Source organism: Oncorhynchus nerka, linkage group LG19 (genome assembly GCF_034236695.1).
Source record: "Oncorhynchus nerka isolate Pitt River linkage group LG19, Oner_Uvic_2.0, whole genome shotgun sequence".
NCBI classification, from domain to species: domain Eukaryota; kingdom Metazoa; phylum Chordata; class Actinopteri; order Salmoniformes; family Salmonidae; genus Oncorhynchus; species Oncorhynchus nerka.
Genome location: NC_088414.1, coordinates 2,850,847 through 2,875,499, shown reverse-complemented (window position 1 = coordinate 2,875,499; position 24,653 = coordinate 2,850,847). Strand labels below are relative to the sequence as shown.

At 44.2% G+C, this 24,653-nt stretch overlaps 1 protein-coding gene across 6 annotated transcripts in view; it reads left to right on the top strand.

The window, feature by feature from the left end:
* Positions 1-24,653, top strand: part of LOC115147095 (spectrin alpha chain, non-erythrocytic 1-like) — a 63,195-nt gene that overhangs the window by 3,523 nt on the left and 35,019 nt on the right. For 3 of the 6 annotated variants that reach the window (XM_065004612.1, XM_065004611.1, XM_065004610.1), the window contains exons 1-6: positions 5,867-6,077; positions 22,197-22,436; positions 22,765-22,890; positions 23,509-23,649; positions 23,879-24,159; positions 24,304-24,603. In XM_065004612.1, the coding sequence (XP_064860684.1) occupies positions 5,991-6,077; positions 22,197-22,436; positions 22,765-22,890; positions 23,509-23,649; positions 23,879-24,159; positions 24,304-24,603 (1,175 nt within the window). In that variant the 5' untranslated portion in view covers positions 5,867-5,990. Of the gene's footprint in view, positions 1-5,866; positions 6,078-22,196; positions 22,437-22,764; positions 22,891-23,508; positions 23,650-23,878; positions 24,160-24,303; positions 24,604-24,653 lie in introns of those variants that run through there. The other 3 variants (XM_065004615.1, XM_065004613.1, XM_065004614.1) reach the window with 2 other exon arrangements.

Here is a 24,653-nt window from a genome sequence, read left to right as displayed (position 1 = left end):
TTATCGAACGGGTGGCAACCCTAAGTCTAAAGTTTGCTGTTACATTGCACAACCTTCAATGTTATGTCATAATTATGTAAAATTCTGGTGCCTCTCGCCCGACACGTTGTCTTGTTGAATGGTTCTTACTATCCGGAATCCTTGGGATGTTCCAACCCCATTTACATTTTAAATGGTGAGGGTTTGGTTAAGGTTATTTTTTGTTGTTATGTCTCTGAATGCATTTGAAAGACTGAGGTTGAGGAATAGACTTCGCAAAGAGCAAATTTAACACCAGATTTTGCAGGCTTCACTAAAGGGCTGTAACGTTAACGTAACCACAGAGTTGAATGGCACTTGCTTTACATTTGGGCATAGCATCCATTGTTTGAGCTGGCAAGCTTTTAGCTACTCAGCACTCCCGTAGAAGCAGTAACAGTTTAGTTCACAGTAGTTCTCTCCTCTCCGACTGGTGTAGTTGCATTGGGTGATCGTGTCCAGTCTTGCTATAGCATTTCGCTACACTCGCATTAACATCTGCTAACCATGTGTATGTGACAAATAAAATTTGATTTGATTTATAGCGCCAAGGCAAAATAGGCATATTGCCATGTAAAGAGCGCCCTCTTCAGACAAATAATGAAATGCAAAAAAATATATATAATTCATTGAACACTTTTTTCAGTGTTTTCCCCGCATCTTATATCGGTCCTTTTCGGTGGATTAAATGATGACGCAAATATATCCGTAAAAGGCTAATATCGGGCAAAGTATTTAATTTATTTATGTTTTTTTTTTATTTATCATTTTATTATATAGTTTTTTAAATAATATCGGTCAACTGATAAAATGGGTATTTTCTAAGCCCATCGACCCACCACCACCCACTTCCCTTCATAGCTGATGCACCTTGTGTTTCTACTGAAGGTTGACAGTGGGTGTGGCTTGACATTAAACTGCTCCAACCAGAAGACTTTTAAACACTGAAGTTCCTCCTGACATGTCTGTGTTTTGCATTCTTGCTGGTGTGTGTGTTTTGCATTCTTGCTGGTGTGTGTTTTGCATTCTTGCTGGTGTGTGTGTTTTGCATTCTTGCTGGTGTGTGTTTTGCATTCTTGCTGGTGTGTGTTTTGCATTCTTGCTGGTGTGTGTTTTGCATTCTTGCTGGTGTGTGTTTTGCATTCTTGCTGGTGTTTGTGTGTTTGTGTTTTGCATTCTTGCTGGTGTTTGTGTGTTTTTGTTTTGCATTCTTGCTGGTGTTTGTGTGTTTTTGTTTTGCATTCTTGCTGGTGTGTGTGGTTGTGTTTTGCATTCTTGCTGGTGTGTGTGTTTGTGTTTTGCATTCTTGCTGGTGTTTGTGTTTTGCATTCTTGCTGGTGTTTTTGTTTTGCATTCTTGCTGGGATCAAAAACAAGGTTGAGGTCATCACTGGTGTCACCAGAGGGAATGAGTAGGGCTGTTGTGGTGACTGTATTACCACCAAATCGGCAGTGATGAGTCATGACCGCAGTAAAACTCCACGTGACCGTTGAGTCATAGTAATCTCCTTTTATGCACTCTGGACATACTTTGGTAGTACTCAACTTGCTAATGACCATCAGGTCCTAATGGTCTGGTACTCAGGGCTCTATTGTCCCTCTAACCACTCTAACATCAATGCAAATGAAATCGATAATTACATGAAACACTTATAAAAACAGTAATCCTGCTTTTAAAACTCACAATGTGGTGATCAATTCGAAGAAAGAAGTTCAACAGCAGGTTGAAACTGAGTGTAAAACATGGTTGTTGTGGATGTTGTTGTAAAGCCTAACACAACAGACAGCGATTTCTAAGGTGGTGATTCATTCAAAACACCATTAGAGCTAATGTATAGGCGTATGAGCCTAAGCCTGGGGGGGATAAAAACGTAATTATGACTATGCCTTTTACAATACAGTCGTGACCAAAAGTTTTGAGAATGACACAAATATTAATTTCCACAAAGTTTACTGCTTCAGTGTCTTTAGATATTTGTCAGATGTTACTATGGAATACTTAAGTATAATTACAAGCATTTCATAAAGTGTCAAAGGCTTTTATTGATAATTAGATGAAGTTGATGCAAAGAGTCAATATTTGCAGTGTTGACCCTTCTTTTTCATGACCTCTGCAATCCGCCCTGGCATGCTGTCAATTAACTTCTAGGCCACATCCTGACTGATGGCAGCCCATTCTTGCATAATCAATGCTTGGAGTTTGTCAGAATTTGTGGGTTTTTGTTTGTCCACCCGCCTCTTGGGGATTGACCACAAGTTCTCAATGGGATTAAGGTCTGGTGAGTTTCCTGGCCATGGACCTAAAATATTGATGTTTTGTTCCTCGAGCCACTTAGTTATCACTTTTGCCTTAGGGCAATGGGCTCCATCATGCTGGAAAAGGCATTGTTCATCACCAAACTGTTCCTGGATGGTTGGGAGAAGTTGCTCTCTGAGGATGTGTTGGTACCATTCTTTATTCATGGCTGTGTTCTTAGGCAAAATTGTGAGTGAGCCCATTCCCTTGGTTGAGAAGCAACCCCACACATGAATGGTCTCAGGATGCTTTACTGTTGGCATGACACAGGGCTGATGGTAGAGCTCACCTTGTCTTCTCTGGACAAGCTTTTTTCCGGGTGCCCCAAACAAATCGGAAAGGCGATTCATCAGAGAATTACTTTACCCCAGTCCTCAGCAGTCCAATTCCTGTACCTTTTGCAGAATATCAGTCTGTCCCTGATGTTTTTCCTGGAGAGAAGTGGCTTCTTTGCTGCCCTTCTTGACATCAGGCCATCCTCCAAAAGTCTTCACCTCACTGTGCGTGCAGATGCACTCACACCCACCTGCTGCTATTCCTGAGCAAGCTCTGTACTGGTGGTGCCCTGATCCCGCAGCTGAATCAACTTTAGGAGACGGTCCTGGCGCTTGCTGGACTTTCTTGGGCGCCATGAAACCTTTACAACAATTGAACCGCTCTCCTTGAAGTTCTTGATGATCCGATAAATGGTTGATTTAGGTGCAATCTTACTGGCAGCAATATCCTTGCCTGTGAAGCCCTTTTTGTGCAAAGCAATGATGACTGCATGTGTTTCCTTGCAGTTAATCATGATTGACAGGGGAAGAACAATGATTCCAAGCACCACCCTCCTTTTGAAGCTTCCAGTCTGTTATTCGAACTCAATCAGCATGACGGAGTGATCTCCAGCCTTGTCCTCGTCAACACTCACACCTGTGTTAACGAGAGAATCACTGACATGATGTCAGCTGGTCCTTTTGTGGCAGGGCTGAAATGCAGTGGAAATGATTTTTTGGGGGATTCAGTTCATTTGCATGGCAAGGAGGGACTTTGCAATTCATCTGATCACTCTTCATAACACTCTGGAGTATATGCAAATTGTTTTCATACAAACTGAGGCAGCAGACTTTGTGAATTAATATTGGTGTCATTCTCAACTTTTGGCCACGACTGTACATAGCCTACCACACATGGCAGAAAAACATGAAACTGATTTTCGATATCTTTGGTACATAATTGGTTTAACCTATACTCTAACATTTTTACACATTTGAGTAAACACCTTTTTCAGTGTGGACTGTATTATGCATACTGGATGGACTGGTTACCTTATGCTATGCTCCAAAATGTATATCTAGGAGAGAACCTATATCCCTAGGTGATGCTGTTGGTTCATTGATTGTGATGGGAGGCTTACAGGTAGCCTACAATTATAGTAAATTTGATTTAGAGTTGCATAGTAATAGGGATTGAAAAAAAATATTTTCATAATTAATTAGGTGGCAATTTACCTTTTTAGCTAAACATAATGTCTCACCACCATGCGTTTCCATCTCCTCTCTCTCCTTTATTCCTTTCTCGAGCGTGCAGAGGGGCTGTCAACAGTTTAGTGATATTTTTCATTGCGAAAACATGTTTCTATCGACGTTCCCGACCAGATTTCACTTGGTTTCCCAAATGAACCACTGGGTAGCTCCAGGAACAGGGTTGGAGAGCTCATGGCATATACAGAGTACTGGGTAGCTCCAGGAACAGGGTTGGAGAGCTCATGGCATACAGAGTACTGGGTAGCTCCAGGAACAGGGTTGGAGAGCTCATGGCATACAGAGTACTGGGTAGCTCCAGGAACAGGGTTGGAGAGCTCATGGCATATGAACCACTGGGTAGCTCCAGGAACAGGGTTGGAGAGCTCAGCATACAGAGTACTGGGTAGCTCCAGGAACAGGGAACCACTGGGTGCTCCAGGAACAGAGCTCATGGCATATGAACCACTGGGTAGCTCCAGGAACAGGGTTGGAGAGCTCATGGCATATGGAGTTAGGGCGGTATATCACCAGTCAGCGAGAGCATGTTCCTCAAACAGTAGTTGATGCATGGAGTCAAATAAGTGTTTATTTCTCATCTGCTCATATTAAGCACAGCTCCGCCATAACACCGAAGTAGCTTACCAGGCATAATTGGAAAAATGGACCGGCAGGAGAGCGTGCAGCAACCATTCTCTATTCGAGTGCAGACGGATGACGTCTTTTTTCCCTGCCGCTCTTACTGACCATTTGATAATAAAGACGAGATGAAATTGAGAATAGTCTGATGCGTGAAAATGGGATCACTTGAGAGAACAGCTGTGCAGCCTGAGGCGAGCTTTTATTGCGACTTTCTCAACTCATCAATAGCCTGTAGTCTCGTCATTTAGCCCATGATATGTTTTGATTTCTAAGACATTTTAAGGTTTGTATCATTCACAACTAAAGTTGCCCAATAACTCTTAAATATAGTAAATGATCCATTTTATGCTTTCTATTTCATTCAGCAAAGTTTAGTTATATTCTTCTTACTATGAAATGTATGTAAAATAATGGCACAGGACTTATAAGCATATCTTGTCTGCTAAATGAACAAGCCTACAGCCTATGGCACACAGCCAGATAACATACAGTAAGCCAACACATTCTGTTATTCGGAAATACATTTTCTTCATGTCATGTTTCTTTAGACCGGACTAAAATAAATAATGGATGTATATTGAATTGATTTATTAGACTTTGTTAAAATGTAGATTTTCCAAAGGTGCGCATCAGTGGCTTGTAGGCATGGAGGCCTGGAGATGTTAATTAACAGTCGATTACCATGAGACCGGCAGGCTTTTGCATGACAATACATTCCACTCTTACTTAGTTATACTGTCAGCTGTCTATATGTTCTGTTCAGTTTGTCAATTTTGTGTAGCCTAACGGCATATGAACTGGCCTCAGGTTGCCTATCTAATTATCCCCCCCATTCTCCACAAACTGAGGAGTCTCCCTTTTCTGGTTGTCATGACAATGCTATTACCCTGGCCTCTGTCCTGTCAGGCTGCTGGCTGTCCTAACTCACCCTACACTTTGGGCATGCACACTCAACACAAAGCAAATAACGGACACTTTGTCATGTGACTGAATTCATATTCTAATGCATCACAATTTTCTTCGTCATAAAATGTCAAGTTATGTTAATTGAATGATTGAAAATAGCCCATCGATCTGACGTGAAACTGGCGTATGCTCACTGTTGTTGACTTTAGCCAGCACAGACACCTGTCATCATGTCCCAGTTTATTAAAACAAAACTGAAGTTAACGTGTGTCACTACTATGCGTGTATGTGTGGTGTGTGCATTGCTGTTTGTTTTCCTATCAGAAGGGTGTGCTGGGGTGTTCATCGAAGTCTCTAGAATGCTGAGAGTAGTCAGGCGGACTGTTTGAGAGAAAGGAGGCCATGAGGAGAGAGGGCGGGAGGGAGAGGGAAAGACGCAAGGGCTGGGCGTTATCTTGGCTTGCTCCCGACACGGCCGAGCCACTGCAGGGGCAATGCGTCTGTCCGATCTCTGCAGAGCGGAAGAGAGAGAGAGAGCGAGAGAGAGAATAAGAGGCGTTCAGTTTCTCATTCTTCCTTTATCAGTTGAGATTTGTATCTGAGACCGGAGTGACTGCTGCTGGCTTCATGGCCACCATTGAAATTCAAGACCTAGGGCAACAGCGGGAGACAAGCCGTCTGCCTAGGGAAACTTTGGCCACCACCTCTCCTCAGGTACTGATCGGACATAGCAAAGACAGTTGGACAGACAAGGCTCTGGATAAGGAGCCTAGAACACCTTGACTCACTGATTATAACTAACGTTGGGTTTCAGTTTGCTGGTTAGCCTATGTCCTCTCATTTTGAGAATTTCAATTGAGTAGCTGGATATGGTGGACTGTTAATCTAACTCTGGTCAGTTGATTGGTTTTAGTTTATTTTCATGATAATTAGTCACTGAATTCCGGCACGCGTTGTTTGTGTGTAAGACATTTATTTTTTGTCTTGAAGGACTGGGTTAATTTGGTAAATTTGATTGGTTTTAACTGGACTCCATGGTAATTGAATCACTGAATTCAGGCCTGTGTACTGCATGCGTTGTGCGACTGGGTTGTGTTCATGAAACCGAGGGTTTGTGTTACTTGAATTGAGCTGGATTAAATTAATGGCACTGACCAATATTTATGAAAAATAATACATGCAAGAGAGTCAGGTTTGCATTTGGCATGGTAAACCTCCACAGATGTCAAATGTTTTGACACAGGCTTTCCAATGCGTCATTGACTGGATGACAGCCATTTTGATTTAGCCTAATCCAGACATGATTGTCTTGGTAATGTTCCAGAGTAGGATTTGGGACTTGTATGACTGTTTTGTGATGATTTGTGGAAAAAAAGATTAACAATAGAGCTCAATATTTTGTCATGTAGCCTAATCTCAGTCTTGTAGATAGTTTTAACAGTGGATGGTGGGTTTGCGAATGAATTCGAATCCCCCCTTGGGCATGCTGTCGATTGGCCAGGACTCTGAGGGAGCTGTAAGAGGTCAAGGTTCACTCGAGGGAAGGGAACTGAAGCATTGTTGGGCCCATATCCTTTTCCTTTCTGCTGCGCTGCTTTTCCTCTTTGCACATGCGTCTGGACTGTGTATCGTTCTATATGATTTCAATCACTTTCTGACTGCAACCCTTTTGATTTGAATAACACCTTTCATACATGTTTGCCCAAAGTAAAAGTGGTAATGAAGTTACTATTCATGAAGCATTCGGGAGATAGAGGTGCTCAAAGTTGACCAATTTTGCGTACCCCACCCTTCCATGAGACTTCCAATGTGTTCATCACTGAAAAAGATAAAACGGTTGCGTTTGATATCATTTGAAAGCTTACAAACATGGTTGTCAAACTATTCTATAATTTCTCGAAAATGTAATGAAGAAATTGACAATTAGGGTTTAATGTCTATCTAAAAATGCAGGGTGTCATTTAAATCAGAAATATAATTCATAGAATGGACTTAACCCTTCAGAACCTTGCAATGTAGCTGGTTACACCATTTTGACATGTACATTTAGTTGAATCTTCAACATGCAATTACTACCAGTAAAATGGCTGCCGGTTCACCCACCGTCGAATGTCAACTTGAATGGGTATGTCTATTCTATTATCTGTATTTCTATGATTCAATAGGTTTTCTATGGAAGATTGACAGTTCCATTTAACAGTGGATATTCCCACTCAAGTCAAAATTATTTGTGTGGACCTCCAGCCATCTTTGTGGTACCATTTTTTGAAAGTTGAAATTTCAACTTTATTCACGTTTTAGTACAATGGTGGCGCAAACTTTCCCCTTAAAGTCAGGACGGTGGAGTCCCTGCCCATCTTTCGAAAACGACTGAAACCAATTTGATTAGTAACTTTAAATAACTCTCACGGCGCCGTCAATGAAATATAAAGGTACATATGATTGTGACGTTGTCTCAGCTAGCTATCTTAAGATAAATGCACTAATTGTAAGTCGCTCTGGATAAGAGCATTGCTGAATGACTAAAATGTCATATTTATCCGCCAAAACACGACACCCTGTAGTGAAGTATGCTGTGTCTCAACCGATGGCAGGCACAACAAACACCTCAGATAATGTCAAATAGAGTCTAAGCAAAAAAACATTTTTAAAGCCAAAAGTTTTCTCAATAAATCAGTTTGACAACCTTTGTAAGCTTTCGAATGACATTACACTAAACCGTTTATATTTTTCAGTGATGAAGACGTGGCTGTCTCGTGTTAGGGTGTGGTATGCAAAATGGGTTTACTTGTTTTGGCATCCAGGTCCAAAAAGTCCCTTTCTGACCACTTCTAACTTGTATGGAAGGTTTCGTTCAAATTTAAAATGGGTGCAGTCAAAGTGATTGAAATCATATGGAATGTACCAGAGATGATACAGTATGAAGATGGGCAGAATCTGCTTCTCCGATAGAAATTCCTGATCACGCTTGTAGGTGATGTCATGGCTATGTTAGCTCATTGGCAGAGACATGTTATCAGATCTAACGATCTGCGAATTTGAAAGCCTTCAAATCAAAGGCACTCCTTTTGATGTAAAGTTGTTTTTAATGAAAACGTGTTGGTCACTTTCACAAGGTTGTAGTAATGACAGTTTCAGCTTCTGAAGACATTGGCTCCAATTTTTAGGTTTTGTATTTAGATGTTGAGAAAGTTAACGGAAGGACACATTTTTCACTTCTCCCATTGGCTTGCAAAACCCCAAGTCTGCCGAGTCTGCTTAGCAAGCATTCCTGGACGTCTCGCGATGTTGCGCCTTTGGGTTTAGAAACTCTGCTTGTACTGTGGCCCTGCCGTTTCCTGTAAATATGTTAGTGAGAAGCTATGTTTCCATGGGAACCAGGAAGGGGCTGTTATGTGACTTCATCGGTTTTCCACTGTCTCTCAGGACTCCCTTTGGGAATGAGACTGGGCCTTTAGGATAGAGTGCTCTACTACTCTACCGAATGGTGCTTTTCTGAGTTAATTTGGCAAGGGTTCTTGTCTTGGACTGTTTATTCTCAAGGTTACACCCAAGCTTAACTTCATTCCTCATTCTCTTTTTTTATGTATTTTTATCTCATTCTGTAGCCTAATCATTTGGACAAGTCAGTCATACATGGTCAAGAATTAAGAAAAAAAAGCTTTTCCATAACCTGGTACTCAAGTTTTTCTCACTTGCCTGTGGAAATTTGAACATATAAGGTAGGGATGTCAAAGTGAAACCGTGAAAGCAACTTTTTTTCCACCTCGGTAGAATCCTTATTTGTTCTCCATCAAATCCAAATTAATTAATTTATGCCAGGAAGCCAGCAAGGACTTCGCAGCGCTCAAATGAATTATCTAGGTCGTGGTACTATGCGTGGCAGTAATTCTAATGGAGCAAATTGATACCCCTCACCTCCCCTCCTTCTCATTCACTCCCACCCACCCACATTTTGCATTCTCTCTCCGTAGAGCGATTTCTCTCTGCACACTTGGGCAGCGATGGGAGCCACACAGGGCTCTAAAAATATCTCTGGCCTCCTCGAATGGAATCTGTGGCATATCTTTATGAGAAAGACCTGATTTTAAAATTGTGAGAGGGTGGGAATAGATACTGTATTGTCAAAGCATCGCTGCCGTGGTGGGAATATGAGACTCTTAATTTTTAAATTATTTTTTACCCCTTTTCTCCCCAATTTTGTGATATCCAATTAGTAGTTAGACTTGTCTCATCGCTGCAACTCTCGTACAGATTCAGGAGAGGCGAAGGTCGAGAGTCATGCATCATTCGAAACACTGCTTCTTGACACATTGCTCGCTTAACCCGGAAGCCAGCCATACCAATGTCTCGGAAGAAACACCGTACATCTGGCGACCGAAGTCAGTGACATCCCGGCCAGGCCAAACCCTCCCCGGACCCGGACGATGCTGTGCCAATTGTGTGCCGCCTCATGGGTCTCCTGGCCGCGGCCAGCTGCGACAAAGCCTGGGATCAAACCCGGGTCTGTAGTGACTCCTCTAGCACGGCAATGCAGTGCCTTAGACGGCTGCGCCACTCGAGAGGCCCAGACATCTCTATAATACAGAGATAATAGCCTGGGATCAAACCTGGGTCTGTAGTGACTCCTCTAGCACGGCAGTGCCTTAGACGGCTGCGCCACTCGAGAGGCCCAGACATCTCTATAATACAGAGATAATAGCCAAACCTCATTTGGAGACTTGCTCCTTCCTGGTCTCCTGTCCTCCATTACTAGGAGAAATATCTTATACATCACTCTAGACCAGATATAGCCCATTCCACCATCTTGTCCTTACCCCAACCCCTATTCAGCAAGCTGTTTAAGCCTGCCGATCATATATTTTATATAATATGCCTTCATAACATTAGCTATGTCTGAAAAGGTAGTGTGTGTGGTGATCACAAGTGGTTACTTCAGTGACGAAGAGCTATGGCAGACAGTAACTATGTGAAAATATTAGCTTTTGAGTAAATTTAGGATAATGTTTAGGTAACGTTTAGGATAATAACGTTTAGGATAATGTTGATTCCCTTCATTCAGGCGTCGGAGTGAATGGCTGCAGTTTCAGGGGCTCCTAACCAATTGTGCTATTTAAAAAAATATTTGTTCTGTATTCTTTAACTTATTTTGTGTTTCTGCTACTGTCTCTTATGACTGAAAATAGCTTCTGGATATCAGAACAGCGATTACTCACCTCGAACTGGACAAAGATTTCTTTCTTTAATGAGTCTGACGTGAAGGATATACTGTTGCTTCCAGACCAGGCCCAAATCCCCATCATTTGCATTAAGAATAAACGGAGATACAGGGGCCGCAACGTGCAATCACTGGAGAATAAACTGGATGAGCTCTGTTTGAGACTATCCTACCAACGTGGCTGAAGGACTACACGGATAATATGCAGTTGGTTTGGTTTTCCGTGCATCAGAAAGACAGAACGGCGACCTCCGGTAAAACGTATTCCACACACAGACGCGTACAAAGCTCACCCTTCATTTGGCACATCTGACCATAATTCTATCCTCTTGATTCCTGCTTACAAGCAAAAACTAAAGCAGGACGTACCAGTGACTCCCTCAATACGGAAGTGGTCAGATGATGCGGATGCTACGCTACAGGACTGTTTTGCTTGCACAGACTGGAATATGTTCCAGGATTCATCCAATTGCTTTGAGGAGTATACCACCTCAGTCACCGGCTTCATTAAGAAGTAAATTGACGATGTCGTCCCTACAGTGACCAAATGTACACATCCCAACCAGAAGCCATGGATTACAGGCAACATCTGTACTGAGCTAAAGGCTAGATAGAGCTGCCTCTTTCAAGGAGTGGGGGACTAATCCGGACACTTATAAGACATCCCGCTATGCCCTCAAATTAACCACCAAACAGGGAAAGTGTCAATACAGGACTAAGATTGAATCCTACTACACCGGCTCTGGTGCTCGTCGGATGTGGCAGGGCTTGCAAACTATTACTGACTACAAAGGGAAACCCAGCCGCGAGCTGCCCAGTGACACGAGCCTACCAGACAGGGTAAATGCCTTTTTTTTTATGCTCACTTCGAGGCAAGCAACACTAAAGCATGCATGAGAGCACCAGCTGTTCCGAACGACTGTGTCATCATGCTCTCCACAGCCGATGTGAGCAAGACCTTTAATAAACAGGTCAACATTCACAAGGCAGCGGGCCAGACGGATTACCAGGACGTGTACTCAGAGCATGCACGGACCAACTGGCAAGTGTCTTCGTTGACATTTTCAACCTCTACCTGACCAAGTATGTAATACCTACATGATTTAAGCAGACCACCATAGTCCCTGTTCCCAAGAACGCCTAACCTACCTAAATGACTACTGCCCTGAAGCACTCAGGTCTATAGCCATGAAGTGCTTTGAAGGCTGTTCATTGCTCACATAAACACCATAATGCCGGAAACCCATTCTAGACCCACTCCAATTTGCATACTGCCCCAACAGATCCACAGATGACTCAATTTCAATCGCACTCCACACTACCCTTTCCCACCTGGGTAAATGGAACACCTATGTGAGAATGTTGTTCATTGACTACAGCTCAGCGTTCAACACCATAGTGCCCACAAAGCTCATCACTAAGCTAAGGACCCTGGGACTAAACACCTCCCTCTGCAACTGGATCCTGGACTTCCTGATGGGCTGCCCCCAGGTGGTAAGGGTAGGCAACAACACATCTGCCACGCTGATCCTCAACATGGGGGCCCCTCAGGGGTGTGTGCTTAGTCCCCTCCTGTACTCCCTGTTCACCCATGACTGCGTGACCAAGCACGACTCCAACACCGTCAAGTTTTGCTGACGACACAACAGTGGTAGGCCTGATCACCGACAACGATAAGACAGCCTATAGGGAAGGAGGTTAGAGACCTGGCAGTGTGGTGCCAAGACAACAACCTCTCCCTCAATGTGAGCAAGACGATGGAGTTGATCGTGAACTACAGGAAAAGGAGGGCCGAACACGACCCCACTCACATTGACGGGGCTGTAGTGGAGCGGGTCGAGAGTTTCAAGTTCCTTGGTGTCCAACAAACTATCATGGTCCAAACTAGAGGTCGACCAATTAATCGGAATGGCTGATTAATTAGGGCCGATTTCAAGTTTTCATAACAATCGGAAATCGGTATTTTTGGGTGCCGATTTGCCAATATATATATATATATATATATATATATTTATACCTTTATTTAACTAGGCAAGTAAGTTAATTAAGAACACATTCTTATTTTCAATGATGGCCTAGGAACGGTGGCTTAACTGCCTTGTTCAGGGGCAGAACGACAGATTTTCACCTTATCAGCTCGGTGATCCAATCTTGCAACCTTACAGTTAACTAGTCAATAACGCAATAGTTGTTCCCCTTGCTCTGCATGGGTAACGCTGCTTCGATGGTGGCTGTTGTCATTGTGTTGCTGGTTCGAGCCCAGGGAGGAGCAAGGAGAGGGACGGAAGCTATACTGTTACACTGGCAATACTAAAGTGCCTATAAGAACATCCAATAGTCAAAGGTTAATGAAATACAAATGGTATAGAGGGAAATAGTCCTATAATTCCTATAATAACTACAACCTGAAACTTCTTACCTGGGAATATTGAAGACTCATGTTAAAAGGAACCACCAGCTTTCATATGTTCTCATGTTCTGAGCAAGGAACTGAAACGTTAGCTTTCTTACATAGCACATATTGCACTTTTACTTTCTTCTCCAACACTTTGTTTTTGCATTATTTAAACCAAATTGAACATGTTTCATTATTTATTTGAGGCTAAATAGATTTTTATTGATGTATTATATTAAGTTAAAATAAGTGTTCATTCAGTATTGTTGTAATTGTCATTACAAATACATAAAAAAAAAAAAAAGGCAGATTAATCGGTATCGGCCTTTTTGGGTCCTCCAATAATCGGTATCGGCCTTTTGGGGTCCTCCAATAATCGGTATCGGCCTTTTGGGTCCTCCAATAATCGGTATCGGCCCTTTGGGTCCTCAATAATCGGTCGGCCTTTTGGGGTCCTTTTTTGGGTCCTCCAATAATTTTGGGTCGGTATCGGCCTTTTGGGTCCTCCAATAATCGGTATCGGCCTTTTGGGTCCTCCAATAATCGGTTTTGGGTCCTCCATCGGGTCCTCCAATAATCCCCTTTTGGGTCCTCCAATAATCGGTATCGGCCTTTTGGGGGTCCTCCTCAATAATCGGTATCGGCCTTTTGGGTCCTCCAATAATCGGTATCGGCCTTTTGGGTCCTCCAATAATCGGTATCGGCCTTTTGGGTCCTCCAATAATCGGTATCGGCCTTTTGGGTCCTCCAATTTATCGGCCTTTTTGTCCTCAATAATCGGTATCGGCCTTTGGGTCCTCCAATAATCGGTATCGGCCTTTTGGGTCCTCCAATAATCGGTATCGGCCTTTTGGGTCCTCCAATAATCGGTCCTCCATCGGCCTTTTGGGTCCTCCAATAATCGGTTTTGGGTCCTCCATCGGCCCTTTTGGGTCCCTCCAATAAATAATCGGTATCGGCCTTTTGGGTCCTCCAATAATCGGTATCGGCCTTTTTGGGTCCTCTAATCCAATAATCGGTATCGGCCTTTTTTGGGTCCTCAATAATCGGTATCGGCCTTTTGGGTCCTCCAATAATCGGTATCGGTATCGGCCTTTTTGGGTCCTCCAATAATCGGTATCGGCCTTTTTGGGTCCTCCAATAATCGGTATCGGCCTTTTTGGGGTCCTCCAATAATCGGTATCGGCCTTTTGGGTCCTCCAATAATCGGTATCGGCCTTTTGGGTCCTCCAATAATCGGTATCGGCCTTTTTGGGTCCTCCAATAATCGGTATCGGCCTTTTTGGGTCCTCCAATAATCGGTATCGGCCTTTTGGGTCCTTTTTGGGTCCTCCAATAATCGGTATCGGCCTTTTGGGTCCTCCAATAATCGGTATCGGCCTTTTTGGGTCCTCCAATAATCGGTATCGGCCTTTTTGGGTCCTCCAATAATCGGTATCGGCCTTTTTGGGTCCTCCAATAATCGGTATCGGCCTTTTTGGGTCCTCCAATAATCGGTATCGGCCTTTTTGGGTCCTCCAATAATCGGTATCGGCCTTTTGGGTCCTCCAATAATCGGTATCGGCCTTTTTGGGTCGGCCTTTTGGGTCCTCCAATAATCGGTATCGGCCTTTTTGGGTCCTCCAATAATCGGTATCGGCCTTTTTGGGTCCTCCAATAATCGTTTCGGCCTTTTTGGGTCCTCCAATAATCGGTATCGGCGTTGATAAAAATCATAATCGGTCGACCTCTATTTGATAGAACACACCAAACACACCAAGACCGTCCTTTAGAGGGCACGAGGAGACGGAAAAGATTTGGCATGGGTCCCAAGATCCTCAAAGTGCTACAGCTGCACCATCGAGAGCATTCTGACTGGTTGCATCACCGCCTGGTATGGCAACTCTTTGGCATCTGACCGTAAGGCGCTGCGTAGGGTAGTGTGTACAGCCCAGTACATCACTGGGGCTAAGCTTCCTCCCAGTAAGATCTCTATACTAAAAGGTGTCAGACTTCAGTCACCCAAGTCAGACTATTCTCTCTGCTACCGCTCGGCAAGTGGTACCGGAGCACCAAGTCTCGGTCCAAAAGGCTCCTTAACAGCTTCTACCCCCAAGCCATAAGACTACTGAACAATTAATCAAATTGCCATCCGAACTATTTACATTATTTTTACACTGCTGCTTCTCACTGTTTAATATCTATGCATAGTCACTTTACCCCTATCTAAATGTACAAATTACCTCGACTAATCTGTCCCCCTGCACATTTACTCGGTACCGGTACCCCCTGTATATAGCCTCGTTATTGTTATTATTTTAACTTTAGTTAATTTAGTGAATATTTTCTTAACTCTATTTTCTTAACTGCATTGTTGGTTAAGGGCTTGTAAGCATTTCACTCTAAGGTCTACCTACACCTGTTGTATTCGGCACATGTGACAAATAAAATTAGATTTGCATTGGAAAAACACAGACGTTGAATGCACCTCTGCTAAATGACTGAAGGGGGGGACGTGAGGGAACGATGAGTCTTCTAGAGAACCTTGAAACCGCTGAGACATGCATAACAACAAAACGCTTCAAGTGTGCCGGCCTGTGCTTGAGTACTGACATAATGTCTTTGTTTGTCAAAAGATGTCCTATGAACTTGGTACTGAAGTGGCAATTTAGCCAGCTACCAGGGCCAGTATTTAACCCATACATCTCACCTGCTATCAAGGCCTATAGTTAGCAAGACGATCCATCCTTCATGTGGTCTAGTACAGTGTGTTTAGTGGCCTCACCTCAACAGGATGCGAGTCCACTACCTCAAGAAACAACCTCTGTATGTGTACAGTAGGCCAGTCCTAAACACTGTTGGGTAGAAGTCTTAACCACCATGGAGCATTTTTTATTGATGCTTGCACTGTTTAGAAATCAGGTGGTTGGACTTTGACTGACTTATCGCCTTGCGTGGTGTTTCTGTCTCTTCTTAACACGAAAATTGAATGTGCTTGTTGGAGAGAGAGCAAGGGTTACATAAACTGTGAGCTTCTAAGGAAGTCTTCCGCTCTGCTGTTTAGTAGTTGTGTGTGTGTGTGTGTGTGAAGGAGGGAAAGTGTCATAGAGAGGGAGGTGGTAGATGGAGGTGGTTGGTGTTATCTACCATTCACACCATTCGGAGTCGAGTGCTATCTGCTATTGCAGAAGCACTGTGCTAGAGGGCTTTCTGGCGGTCGAAGATACAACCTGTACTATGAAATGGCCTCCTCTCTCCAAGTTAATTCATGTAATTTGATAAATACTACCAAATGTATTTTGGTCTGTAATGTAGCCATTTACTTGACACCTGGAACTGCACACAGATTAAATGTACTTTTAAGCCACTCGTCAAAGAGGCCAAACTCTTTGCAGGTTGTGTGATTTCAAGTTTACACCAAAGCCGCAAATTTTACAGATATTGTTGTCTCTCCTTCTACAATAACTTTGGCGCATTGTGTCAAAGAGCAGCACAGTCTCTCCCAGGAGAGGCCGGTGCCCCAAAGACACATGTTCCAAAGACTGTTTTCTCATTGGTCCAGAGAGCTGTCCCTCAGCCCAGTTAGCAGACTAGTCAAGAAGTGTGTGCATTTATGCTCTCAGGCAGATATCAGAGCAGAACGTGTCTCGGTTAGCTAAATTCTGGGATGATTTAATCCGTCAGTGAATTGGGACTGGTGTGTGGGGGGGATATCAACTAGTCTGTTGCTTTTTACAGAAAATGGGCCAATGTAGAGAGGCTAGTAATCAGCTTAGTCAGACAGCCTGACTCGTGGTGTTTTTCACAATCTAGTCTGTTATTTCTGCCATTTCTATCTCTATGTAGCTGTGTTTGTTTCGATGGCAGTGGCAATGTACTCCCAAGAGCTATTCAGAACACTCTGGTGGTGTCTCCTCCGTGGGTTAGCTTAATGGTGTGAAGGATGGAGGTTGTTTTGGGAGAAATGGAATCAGGCCTGGTCTGTTGTGTGTTGAGGAGAGCCAGCCAGCTCAGAAGCCCCTTTGTGGAACAGACCAGGCAGTGGCTCCTGGATCTGCTGAATGGAAAGCCACCATACAGCACATGTGTCTGCTGACACCACTAATCCTACTGTCAGATGGGGACCATTTCACTCTTTCACCTTCCATCTCTTTCTCATCCCTCTTTCTCTCAGTCTGAATGGAAAGCCACCATCCTGCTGACACCACTAATCCTACTGTCAAATGGGGACCATTTCACTCTTTCACCTTCCATCTCTTTCTCATCCCTCTTTCTCTCGGCCTGAATGGGAGCTGTGCTCTAACAGTGTGCCTCTCATCTGGTCTAGCAGTCCCCCGTGCCCATTTGACTGATTGACTGTTAGTGATATTTTGTCTTTGTCTCTCTGTGTGTGTTACCCTTTGCTCATGGTGTTCACTGACAGATCAATGTTCTGTCCCTCCTTACTGAAAGTCATTAGGATTAATTAATTAATAATTAATTAGGATTCACTTTTCACTGAATTCTGTTCATGTTCATCATATCACATTGTCTTATCCATGTCTGTTGTGAGACACCATATCTGTATCTTTAATTATGGAAGCACTTGAGAACAAGTTGGAAGTAAAATGGCTAAGACAAAATGTCTTAAACCAGTGTATGAAAGCGGTATGAGATGGTCTGTTAGAACTGGGTGAGAGACTCATGCTCACACATTCCTGACCTGAGATGAAGGGGCTGTGAGTTTTCTAGCTATGGTGTTCAGCTGGACTGGCCTCCCTCCACCATGGCCTGGTCAGGGTGTATCAGAGGTCACAGTGACCTGATAAGCCACAGTGTAGGTAACGCCGCCCTGAGAGACTCCAGATTTAGGGCTGGGGCGACACAGATTTAATTTGAATTTACAGTACCAGTCAAAAGTTGAGACACTTACTCATTCAAGGGTTTTTCTTAAATAGTAAAAATGTGTACATTGTAGAATAATAGTGATGTAAAAAGTGTTAACCTGTTAGTGATCCCTTTAGCGGGATTGATTTGACAACATCCAGTGAAATTGCAGAGCACCAAATTCAAACTAAATCAATATTCAAGATTCATGAAAATATAAGTGTAATACATTATAATAAAGCTGAACTTCTTGTTAATCCAGCCGCTGTGTCAGATTTCAAAAAGGCTTTACGGTGAAAGCAGACCATGCGATTATCTGAGGACAGCGCCCCGCATACAAACACAAAAATCATTTTCAACCAGGCAGGTGGCGACACAAAAGTCAGAAATAACGATATAATAAATGCCTTACCTTTGAAGATCTTCTTCTGTTGGCACTCCAATATGTCCCAGAAACATCACAAATGGTCCTTTTGTTCGATAAAGTCCTTCTTTATATCCCCAAAATGTCCATTATATTTGCGCGTTTGATTCAGAAATACACCGGTTCCAACTTGCCCAACATGACTACAAAGTATCTAATAAGTTACCTGTAAACTTGGGCCAAACATTTCAAACAATGTTCCTAATCCAACCTCGGGTACCCTAAAACAAAAATAATCAATCAAATTTAAGACGGAATAAACTGTTTCCAATACCGGATAAAAACAACGTGAAGCGCGTTCCAGTTCACACTCACCAAACAGTATTTATTTTATTTTTTTATTTCACCTTTATTTAACCAGGTAAGCAAGTTGAGAACAAGTTCTCATTTACAATTGCGACCTGGCCAAGATAAAGCAAAGCAGTTCGACACATACAACGACACAGAGTTACACATGGAGTAAAACAAACATACAGTCAATAATACAGTAAAAAAACAAAAAAACAAGTCTATATACAATGTGAGCAAATTAGGTGAGAAGGGAGGTAAAGGCAAAAAAGGCCATGGTGGAGTTCAGTAGAGTCCACATGGAGTGACACTTACAAAGAACAGCCATGCTTCTTCCTTTCTCAAAAGAAAAATATCAACCAATTACTAAATACTGTTGACATCTAGTGGAAGCCATAGGAACTGCAACCAGGTTCCTATTAAATAGGGCTTTCAATAGAAAACCATTGGGAAATATTATGACCTCCAATTTTTTTGCTCCCCTGGATGGTTTGTGCTCGGGGTTTCGCCTGCCAAATCCATTATGTTACACTCAGACATTATTTTAACAGTTTCAGAAACTTCAGAGTGTTTTCTATCCAAATCTACCAATTATATGCATATCCTAGCTTCTCGGCCTGAGTAACCGGATGCTTTTCATCCGGATGTGAAAATACTGCCCCCTATCCCTTCAAAGTAGCCACTCTTTGCCTTGATGACAGCTTTGAACACTTTTGGCATTCTCTCAACCAGCTTCCTGACGTAGTCACCTGAAATGCATTTCAATTAACAGGTGTGCCTTCTTAAAAGTTCATTTGTGTATTTTTTTCCTTCTTAATGCGTTTGATCCAATCAGTTGTGTTGTGACAAGGTAGGGTTGGTATACAGAAGATAGCCCTATTTGGTAAAAGACCAAGTCCATATTATGGCAAGAACAGCTCAAAAAAGCAGAAACGACAGTCCATCATTACTTTAAGACGCGAAGGACAGACAATCCGGAAAATGTCAAGAACTTTGAAAGTTTCTTCAAGTGCAATCGCAAAAACCATCAAACACTATGATGAAACTGGCGCTAATGAGGACCGCCACAGGAAAGGAAGACCCAGAGTTACTTCTGCTGCAGAGGATAAGTTCATTAGAGTTGCCAGCCCAAATAAATGCTTCGCAGAGTTCAAGTAACAGACACATCTCAACGTAAACTGTTCAGAGGAGACTGCATGAATCAGGCTTTCATGGTCGAATTTCTGCAAAGAAGCCACTACTAAAGGACTTGCTTGGGCCAAGAAACACGAGCAATGGACATTAGACCAATGGAAATCTGTCCTTTTGGTCCAAATGTAAGATTTTCGGTTCCAACCGCCATGTCTTTGTGAGACGCAGAGTAGGTGAACGGATTATCTCCGCATGTGTGGTTCCCACTATGAAGCATGGAGGTGGTGGTGTGGGGTTGCTTTGCTGGTGACACTGACAGTGATTTTTATTTTGAATTCAAGGCACACTTAACCAGCATGGCTACCACAGCATTCTGCAGCGATACGCCATCCCATCTGGTTTGGGCTTAGAGGGACTATCATATGTTTTTCAACATGACAATGACCCAACACACCCCCAGGCTGTGTAAGGGCTATTTGACCAAGAAGGAGAGTGATGGAGTGCTGCATCAGATGGCATGGCCTCCACAATCACCTGACCTCAACCCAATTGAGATTGGTTGAATGAGTTGAACCGCAGAGTGAAGGAATAGCAGATGCAAATGCTCAGCATGTGTGGGAACTTCTTCAAGACTGTTGGAAAAGCCTTCCAGGTGACTGTCATGAAGCTGGTTGAGAGAATGCCAAGAGTGTGCAAAGCTGTCAAGGCAAAGGGTGGCTACTTTAAATAACTTTTTTTGTTTACTACATGATTCCATGTGTTATTTCATAGTTTTGATGTCTTCGCTATTATTCTACAATGTAGAAAATAGTTTAAAAAAAGACCTTGAATGAGAAGGTGTGTCAACTTTTGACTGGTACTGTATATTTTTGCGTGAAAATCTTAGTCGTTCTCATGGTTGGAGGCCTCACGTGCTAAAACAAAATGTTGTCTATTTAAAAATATTCAGTGATGGAAAATGGTCCAACTTGCCATTTTGAATGCAATGTAGATGATACAGTTCACTGTTACATCAGCCTCAAAGGCCTAAATCGTTGGATGGTAATTCAGGCATTTGTGGTGTTACACACACTCCTTAAATAGCACCATATTTGTAGCCCACCCTCCACATTCTCATTCATGTGTGAGAGGAAGCATTTGGGTTATGCCTGCCTTGCAGCGACTGAGTAACAGCCACCCAGAGTGTGGTCCTCTAGCAGCCCCTCTCTGCTATCCAGGCTGGGGGACAAGAATACAGGGTGGGTGACACTGACCCTGTCTGTTGACCTCACCCTACTCATCTCCCTACAGGCCTCCACACAGTGACAGCCGCAGTCCTATTGTGCATGGGGGCCTGGTTACTGTTTGTTCAGAGCTGTGTGTAATTTCTGCCTATTTCCCCTCCCCCCATGACATTCTTGTCGTCTTAGCTGCTTGACTGGAGAGGATCTGGCTACTACACTGGGGAGTTTTTGTCAATTCATAGCATAGTTAGCCTTGTCTGGTTCTCTTCCACAAAGTTACGTGGCATTTCCTCTAGATCCGTTCTTGTGTGGTGAGTAGCGATCCATAATGTGCTGCACTGTTCAATTGCCCCCAGGGAAAGAGAAAAGAATGAACTGCACTGTGTGATATTTGGAACTCCTTTTGGAAGTCCTCCACATGTATTGTGTGTCTACGAGCTCTTGTGTTTTTAAAAGCCTAATGATGAGAGAAATCGGATGATGGGCAAGTAGAAATACTCAATGTGGGCCTCCTGAGTGGCGCAGTGCTAGCTGTGCCACTAGAGATCCTGGTTCGGGTCCAGGCTCTGTTGTAGCCGGCCGCGACTGGGAGACCCATGGGGCAGCGCACAATTGGCCCAGCGTCGTCCGGGTTAGGGGAGGGTTTTGCTGGCAGGGATGTTCTTGTCCCATCGCGCTCTAGTAACCCCCGTGGCGGCCCGGGCACAGTGCACGCTGCCACGGTCGCCAGTGTTTCCTCCGACACGTTGGTGCGGCTGGCTTCCGGGTTAAGCGGGCATTGTGTCAAGAAGCCGGCTGGGTTGAGTTTCTGAGGACGCACGGCTCTCGACCTTCGCCTCTCCTGAGTCCGTACGGGAGTTGCAGAGATGGGACAAGACTGTAACTACCAATTTGATACCATGAAAAAGGGGTAAATTAAAATAAGTAATACTCAATGTGATCATACTAGCGTAACCATGGCAGTCTCAGTTGGACCATTTTATTTTTGTTCTATTCAAAGAGATGGACAAATGGTAGCAGCCATCTTGTTCATACACTCATGCATTTGCCAGCAGCCATCTTAACATTCTCATCCACTCATCCCCATTGTAGGAACTGTTCATGTTGACAACTAGAAAACAAAAGTTCCAGCTGAAACATTGTTGCAAATAGAAAGTAGTAGTAATGGTTAACCTACAACGGAAATATAATTACTAGAACAGGCAAAGCCCATCAGTAATTCTATTTTCTATGGATAACAATGGGCTACTCCTGTAATATTATAAAACGTTCTAAATCCTAATTTCCCCCTGTATTTCTGTGTCATCAGAGAATGGATACCAGTGGGGTGAAAGTGCTGGAGTCTGCCGACGACATCCAGGAGCGCCGGCAGCAGGTGTTGGATCGGTACCGGCGCTTCAAGGAGCTGTCGGGTGTGCGCCGGCAGAAGCTGGAGGACTCCTACCGTTTCCAGTTCTTCCGCCGCGATGCCGATGAGCTGGAGAAGTGGATCCAGGAGAAGCTGCAGATCGCCTCCGATGAGAACTACAAGGACCCCACCAACCTTCAGGTCAGTGCAGATGGATAGGAAGCCAGTTGAGGCTAATAAAATAAATGATGACTTGGACTTGGGTGGAGCTGTAAGCAGGGCATAGAATGTGAATACTGAAGTAAAGATCCTGATTTGATTGGCCTTTACGATGCACAAGCCACTTGTGAATTTACTGGCTTTAAGGCTTGCCAGTGGTCATCCAAAACAAAACAGTGTGGCCATAAAACCACACACACACAGAATTATCAGTACGTCATAAAACCCTCTTTGCTGTGACCCTTGGCCAGGTATGTCTGTCCTATCCACTAGTCTTTGTGCCACGCTAACATGCCTCCTCCCCCCACAGGGCAAGCTCCAGAAACACCAGGCCTTCGAGGCGGAGGTGCAGGCCAACGCTGGAGCCATCATCAAGCTTGATGAGACTGGCAACCTCATGATCTCCGAGGGTCACTTTGCCTCTGAAACCATCCGCGTAAGACACACATACACACAGTCCGCTGAGCTATATGCTTAACCAAGATGGAACTACACAAACTACCCCTTTTAACCCAATCATGTCTGGTTCAGTCCTTCACGCCCTACCGGACTTTCCAGAGACCCATAGTCTCAAGTTTCAATATGGCGGCCTATATAAAAGTAGGTGCTTGAGTGCTGTCGACCTCCTGGCTCTTCTGATTCTCTCACTTTTAGGTTCCACTCCACTTCTGTCATATCCACTGTTCTGTTTGTGTGGTTATGACATATATTTAAGAATACTTCATGAAAAGTGCATGATTTGTGTGACTAAAAGGAACATTTTGTTCCATTGATAAGCACTTATCTTGGTCTCAAACTACAACCTCAGCGAGTACTGGGCCCATATTCATAAAGTGTCTCGAGTAGGAGTGCTGATTTAGGATCAGTTTGAACTTTTGGATCATATTGAACAAGATCACTTTGACAGAGGGGACCTGATCCTAGGTCAGCACTCCTTCCGTGAGATGCGTTATGAATACAGGCCCTGATTTCCCATAATGGATAAGGTTATATTGACAGAGGGGACCTGATCCTAGGTCAGCACTCTTTAATGGTCTCCCATTCTGCCCAACAGACTCGTCTGGAGGAGCTGCACCGTCTTTGGGACCAGCTGCTGCAGAAGACCCAGGAGAAAGGTGTTCGTCTGCTGCAGGCCCAGAAGCTGGTGCAGTACCTGCGCGAGTGTGAGGATGCCCTGGACTGGATTAGTGACAAGGTCAGTGTCTCAACCTGTAGTCACACACACACATATCTACTGGAGGCCATGGCCTAAACCATGTCTACAGGACCCTAATAGACAACATTGCCTTACCCTAAATCATGTCCAACAGGAGACCATTGTCATAGGACCCGAAAGACAACCTATCCTAAACATTAGCCTCCCTAAACCATGTGTACAGGATCCTGCTAGATAACCTATCCTAATCCAAAGCCGTGTTTAACAGGAGGCCATGGCCACCTCGGAGGAGCTGGGCCAGGACTTGGAGCATGTGGAGGTGCTCCAGAAGAAGTTTGAGGAGTTCCAGACGGACCTGGCGGCTCACGAAGAGCGTGTGAACGAGGTGAACCAGCTGGCGGGCAAGCTGAGCCAGGAGTCCCACCCCGAGGCGGAGCTCATCGTCCGCAAGCAGGAGGAGGTGAACGCCGCCTGGCAGAGGCTCAAGGGCCTGGCGCAGCAGAGGCAGGGCAGGCTGTTCGGAGCCGCCGAGGTGCAGCGCTTCAACAGGTATGTCCAGGACGGACTGTTGTGTATGTTTGGCTGTGAGTTTTTTGGAGTGTGGGTGTCTGTGTGATAGAGAAGCCACAAAAGACCTGAGTGAATCAAGACATGTTCATTTCTGACTGGGTGTATGTGTTATGTGGCCTCCAGGGATGTGGACGAGACCATCAGCTGGATCAAGGAGAAGGAGCAACTCATGGCGTCCGATGACTTTGGCCGGGACCTGGCCAGCGTTCAGGCCCTGCTGCGCAAGCACGAGGGCCTGGAGAGAGACCTGGCTGCCCTGGAGGACAAGGTCAACACTCTGGGCGGAGAGGCTGAGCGTCTGCAGCAGACCCACCCCCAGAACGCCTCCCAGATCCACCTGAAGAGGGACGAGCTCATCACCAACTGGGAGCAGATCCGCACTCTGGCCGCCGAGCGCCACGCCCACCTCAACGACTCCTACAGGTTGGTACCACTCTGGCTGCCGAGCGCCACGCCCACCTCAACGACTCCTA